At 49.7% G+C, this 6,047-nt stretch overlaps 1 protein-coding gene across 1 annotated transcript in view; it reads left to right on the top strand.

Moving 5' to 3' along the window:
• Positions 1–224: 224 nt before the first annotated feature.
• Positions 225–6,047, top strand: part of SCN11A (sodium voltage-gated channel alpha subunit 11) — a 93,039-nt gene continuing 87,216 nt past the window's right edge. Inside the window, exons 1-2 of the mRNA XM_010595497.3 lie at positions 225–491; positions 3,610–3,728. Of these exons, the coding sequence (XP_010593799.2) occupies positions 225–491; positions 3,610–3,728 (386 nt within the window). The remainder of the gene's footprint in view (positions 492–3,609; positions 3,729–6,047) is intronic.

Raw genomic sequence — 6,047 nt, 5'->3', positions numbered from 1 at the left:
TTTTTTTTGGTCTTGGCTGTGCCCGAAGTTCCAGCTATCTACAGTGGCGGTCACCGCTGACCTGTCCCTCAGCAGCGAGCTCCCAAGCCCCCTCATCTCAGTCCCTGCTCCCATAGACTCTGATGGCACTGTCCTTTGAGGGTGGAATCCCAGGGAAGCCTGCATTATTCCTACCTCCTGAAAGCTCTCAGGAGCTGCTGTCTGTCTCTGTCCCAAGGGTAAAGATGGACGACAGGTTCTACACGATCATCTTCCCAGATGAACGGAATTTCCGTCCCTTCACCCCTGACTCTTTGGCTGCAATCAATAAGCGGATCGCCATCGAAAAGGAGAGAAAGAAATCCAAAGATCAGACAGCCACGGAGCCCAAGCTTCGGCCTCAGCTTGACCTAAAGGTCTCCAGGAAGTTGCCCAAGCTGTACGGCGACATTCCCCCCGAGCTCGTAGCGAAGCCCCTGGAAGACTTGGACCCCTACTACAGAAATCATAAGGTACTCCTGTGGGAGGCTGGGTGGTTTGACCATCTAGTTGTAACCAACATTACTAGGTTCTCCAAACATCAATTCCTACCTCTCCTTTGCAATCATACCCTGTCTTTGCCTTCATAGTCCTGAGAACCCTTTTCAACCACCATTTTTCTCTCTGTAATGCATGTTTTGGGGAAGGACATGAGGACAAGGAACATCAGAAAGTGCAGAAGGCACATAGAGGAAACACAAAATGATGTCTGGAAAGAGAACTGGACTAGCAGTCAGAAAAGTTGAGGTGTAGGTCATTTCAAGCGGTTGGCTTTATGACTTTGGGTAAGTCACTTCGTTAATCCTCGCTTTCTTAAACTGTAAAATGGGAATAATGCCTGTTTTCCCTACAGCATAGACATGCTAAAGAAGCACTTTATAAATTGTGATGCATTATATTGGTATGCAGGATTAATATCACTGTCCAGGCATACCCATTTCAGCAACAAGATTTTACCTTGAAAAACTCTTGGACAATAGGCTCTCTAGGCTACCAAATAAGGTAATGAAGGTCAAAGTCCTAGACACCTCTTGACACGTAGCAAGAGCTCAATAAATGAAGTCTAATAAAATGGTAACCAGGGGGGCACAAGCAGATTATAGATAAATCCCATGGGGCTTGCTCTTTTATCTACCTGGATGTAGTTTTTGTAGGAAAATCTTAGTAAAATTCCTTAAAAGGGTCCCTGAGTGAAAGAATATGAACTCTGGGCTCCTCTGGTGGCTGCTCGAAAGTCTGGAGCTGTGTAGGCGGTCCTCTGTGGGTCATCCTGTGTCAGGAGACCATGTGGTCATCCTCTGTGTGATCCTAACAGGGAATGGAAAACCTACCTCTCCAGACTGAGGTCAGGGAGAAAGGAGGCTGGGGGACTTGGGGGAGGTCCTAGAGAGTGTTGGATGCTAAGAGCATTCTTTTCTGACACTCATGAAAAACTGACCTCTCAGAGAAAGGTCGTCAGGCTTGTATGTCCTTAAATTGGGGTACTTAGGGATGCCAGCCCAAAAGGGGACCCTGTGTATAGAGGAAAGTGGGGTATAAGTGGGAGGGACAAGCAAAGGGAAAAGAGATGAGGGAGCAAGAGTACTCCTTATGCCACAGAACTCCAGGGGCTTCTTGGAGGCACCGTTGTTGGAGGTGAGTTAACTGCTGGAGGCCTCCGTCTGCCTCAAGGCTGGTTAGGACACCCCCAAGTCAGTCAGCAGCTCGGTGTCGTGCAGGCAGGCCTAGCAGAACAGGCTCTGTCCCAGCATGGGTGTATGTCCTAAGACCATCTCTTAGGCTGGGCCCTCCCTTTAGGTCAGAAAACATGGTACTGGTTTTGAGTGTCCACACCCATGATCTCACATGACTGATGCTCCCAACAGTCACATGGTATATGCGTGGTTGTCTCTAGAGTTCCACTTTACAGGTGAGGAAACTGAAGCCAAGCCAGGCAAAGTGGCTTATGCGTCGGTGGTGGAGCTGGGACTGAGATCCAAGGGCTCTGTCCATAGTCACAGGCCACCACCTCTCCTTAGGGGCTGCCATTTTAGAGATAGCTACAGGGAGATGGAGTGGAGATGTGTCAGCAAGCAGGCACCATGAGCTGCTACCTATCATTTCAATCGTTAAAGCCCTGGCAAGTGTAGTTAAATACACCATTAGTTAAAATATTTAAAGCAGTCAGAAGAAGCATTAATAAAACATCAAAATCAAAGGGCACAGAAACAGAGCCAGATCACGCCACCTATTAATCTGGGGGTGATTTGTTTGTTCTCTGCTGTAAAATTGTCTCCAAAGGAAGGGCACAGAATCCCCAAGGTGGGTCTTGGGCTCTCAGTTCCTAGCTTTTAAAGAACACTGTGGCCCATTTCGTTTTGTTATGGAGGCAAAGGAAAATATCCTAGTCCACACTTTCCTTCCAGTCCCCTGGCCACCAGACAGTTGGTTCGGCATGTCACCCAAGGAAGGTTGCTGGTTGGCAGTGGCTGAGAGTCTGGCGCCCCAGTCAAGGAAGCACCCATCCTGCTGTCTCTGGGCTTGGTGATAAGATCTGTCTTTTCTGTCTGAGAGCATGCTGGATTACATGGTCAAGCGGCACCCCCTACAAATCTGAGAGGGGTAGTGAGACAGGAATGACCCTCACTCTGTGAAGGCGTTTGTAACTGATGGCCTGAGGGACAGAGAAGAGGACAAGCAGCCTAGCGTTATGGAGAGAGGGAGGTCTGGGGGTCAGTGTTAGAAGCCTGTGAGTAGTGGGTTGTTGTCTGGGGGATGCTTCACTCCCAGAGCAAGGGGGCGCGACTGGGCACTTTAGGTGGACACCCTGGACCTACCCACCAAAGGCCAAAAGAGTCCTTACTCGTTATGACAAACAAAAGCACCCACGCAGATTTCCAGATGCCTTCTGTAGGGGCAGTATCCCACTCCCCTGCTAGATGGGAACCACTGAGCAGATTTGCCCTGATTTTCATGGGGAGGATGGGATAGCAACTCTGGGAACCTTGATGGCGTCTTGAAGATCCTCGAGGTTAGAGTTGAATGGCAGACTCTTGCCATGTGGAACTGCTCAGACCTGAGGTGTAATAATATGGACTCTGGAGGTCCCGACTATGCTGAGATTCACTACAAAGATTTCACTGGTAATAAAAAAAATAATAATTTAATCTGCTGAATGTAAATGTTTAACCCCACTTCCAACTCCTCAAATTCTCCTCTAGTCCTTGTCTCCACAGACACGTGCCATAGAGGATACAGAGACGCAGGAAGGGGCTTGCTCTGCCCTGTTGACGATTCTACACCCCTGCTTCCTGCATTTGCAGGGGCCCTACTCTGCATCTCTGGTGCCTCCAGAGCATCCCATTGGGTGAAGAGTCCACTTACCTTGAGACCCTGAGTGAATCCCAGCTACGTGGGAGGTTGGTTGGCTCCAAAGCAACAGTGTAGGCTGGTCAGAAAGTACTTGGGGCTTCAGAATGCCAGCTCTCCAAGAAGCAGTAGTTTTCACAATCAGCCAAACCGCACCTCTGCCCATGCTTCCCTGACTTTTCTCTAAATGCACTCATGATATTGTCATTCCACTTGTGCGTGTGTGTGTGTGTTTTTTTGCAGACATTTATGGTGTTGAACAAAAAGAGAACCATCTACCGCTTCAGTGCCAAGCATGCCTTGTTCGTTTTTGGACCTTTCAATCCAATCAGAAGTTTAGCCATTAGAGTTTTGATTCATTCATATCCTTTTACTAAGTTGATCCCCCACGAAAAGTGCATAAGACCCCGGGGTGGAGGCAGGAGTGGCCAAGGGCTTTGTCACAGAGCTGGACCAGGCTGATGGCAGGGGTTCCTGGAGCTGAGGAGAGTAAATCTGCAGAGCTGGAGAGGAGGCTGAGATCTGTCAGCCAGAGAGCAGCAGAGGGCAAAGAGATAATGGGGAAGGCAGACAGATACCCCCTTCCACGGGTGTGGGCTGGCCTGGGCTCTAAGGCTGAGGGCATCTCAGGGCAGTGGGGGGCTCTGGGTGATGCTGCTGCTGAGGCCTTTGTTGGGGAGCAGACAGGGCTGCTTGGGGCAGAATTTGGCAGCTAAAGGAGTTGCTTGGTTAGCATGGTCTCTGCCGTCTCACTGGGTGGGGATTTACCCCATGAATTCAGGAGCTTTGGCATCGAGTTGCAAAATCAAATTTTTACCCTGTGGCTTGGTTTTACAGCAGGATCTGCACCACCAAGAGGCCCTGAGGGTCGAGTTGAACAACAAAAGCATTAGTCTCCCTCTCTCTCTTTTTTTTGAATGTCTTTCTTTAAGGGATCTGAGCCCTCTTTGGGCACAGCACAGGATCCTGACCACTGGGCTAGGAAATTTCATGGTCCAAATGAGAGGGCCACCACCACCAGGCTGGCACATGGAAACTGCTTTATTTTATAGAGATTTTAGTGAGTAACGAAAGAGGTTCCAGCTGAATTTGATTCGGAGCTGGGGACAGCCCTGTCCTGGGCGGTGGCCCCAGCCTGGGCTCCTCCACAGCAAGTCCGAGTCCAGCCCTCTGAGCTCCCATGCACTCCCAGAGCCTCCTGCGTTTGCTCCTGGTTCTCCTTCTCTGCACACCCAGCCTTGTAAGACCCCGTGTCCCCCACCAGGGTGTAAACAGGATAAGGAGCGGGCCACGGACACCCTGTGTTGTCACAGTCTACCCTGGCCCTTTATGTGGTTGTGTCCAATCGGTCCTTGCTGAATGTGTGGGCGGATGATCAGCTTGCTTCCTGTCCGCATCTCTCCAGAACCTTTCCTCCCCCTTTCACTCCGGGGACACAGCGTTGTTTATGGTTCTCCAGTTCAGTGATCTCTCACGCCTCTGTGTTACTGTTCTCGTTCCCTCTGTCTGGAATGCTCCTGCCACCCTACCTCCACCCCACGTTCCCGTCTGCTCTTCATCTTTCCATGTACCCCCCTTGCCTCTCAGGACCGTGGTCTCTGTCCCCCCCATGCCTGGCCCACCTCCATGCTTGTACGGTTTCCCTGAGGCACTGCGGTGTGAGTACTACAGTTGTTCTTTTCTTACATGTCTGTCTCCTCCACCACCTGCCACCATCCCTGAGGACAGGGCCCAACTCCTTTCAAAAGAGGAGTCATGTAGGCATGTTCATTGAGTGCAAACAAATTGCTCATCCTTTCAACAAATACGATTGTGTGTCTACTGCTTCACAGTGGGCACTGTGCTAGGTACCAGGGATACAAGGGGGGACCAAGGTATGGCCCCTGCCCTTGGATCCTATGGCTTCAAAGGGAGACAATCAAAAGGCAGGCAGTTTTGTTAGTGAGATGAAGTATGTGGAGAGGCACTGCCATGCTTTGGAGGTATCAAGTATGGCTTCTTGGAGAAACTACGCAGTTGCCATTGAGTCAGTTCTGACTCATGGCGACCCCATATTTGTTAGAGTAGAACTGTGCTCCAAAAGGTTTTCAGTGGCTGAATTCTTGGCAGTAGATTACCAGACCTTTCTTTGAGGTACCTCTGGGTGGACTTGAACCGCCAGCCTTATATGTTAGCAGCCAACCGCAGGTCAGCCATTTGCACCACCCACACATTCTTCTTAGAGAAAGAGACATCTAAGTTGAGACCCAAGCCAAGGCTGTAAACTGGTGACCAGTGAACCACATCTCCCTGGTAGATGTGTTGTGTCAGAACTACAGTGTTTGAAACATTTTTTGAAAATAGTTTGCATTCTGATAAAAGTCCAGATTTCAAGCATTTCTTGAAAAAATGGCACCTCTGGCAAGGCGAGGGCTGCATTCCTGTGCAGCCAACATCAGTGCAGTGGGAGACAGTGGCCTCTATCAGTGGGGACTAGTAGGTTGTGTTTCACATGTCTCCTCACTCTCTTCTGCTCAGCGTCAGTCCCTCTCACCTGTTTGTATTACTTGCCAGACTTCTGAAGACGTCTGAGTTTGCGATTTCAGTCTTAAAGCATAAAGACAGGTAGGGATTGTTAACATTTCTGAAGTGTACAAGGGATTAGGGAGAGACTAGGCAGATTTAGACAAGGCGAGGTAAAA

This window comes from Loxodonta africana, chromosome 27, assembly GCF_030014295.1.
Source record: "Loxodonta africana isolate mLoxAfr1 chromosome 27, mLoxAfr1.hap2, whole genome shotgun sequence".
Taxonomy (NCBI): Eukaryota; Metazoa; Chordata; class Mammalia; order Proboscidea; family Elephantidae; genus Loxodonta; species Loxodonta africana.
The sequence above is the reverse complement of the archived record's forward strand: the minus strand, read 5'-3'. Positions and strand labels throughout refer to the sequence as shown.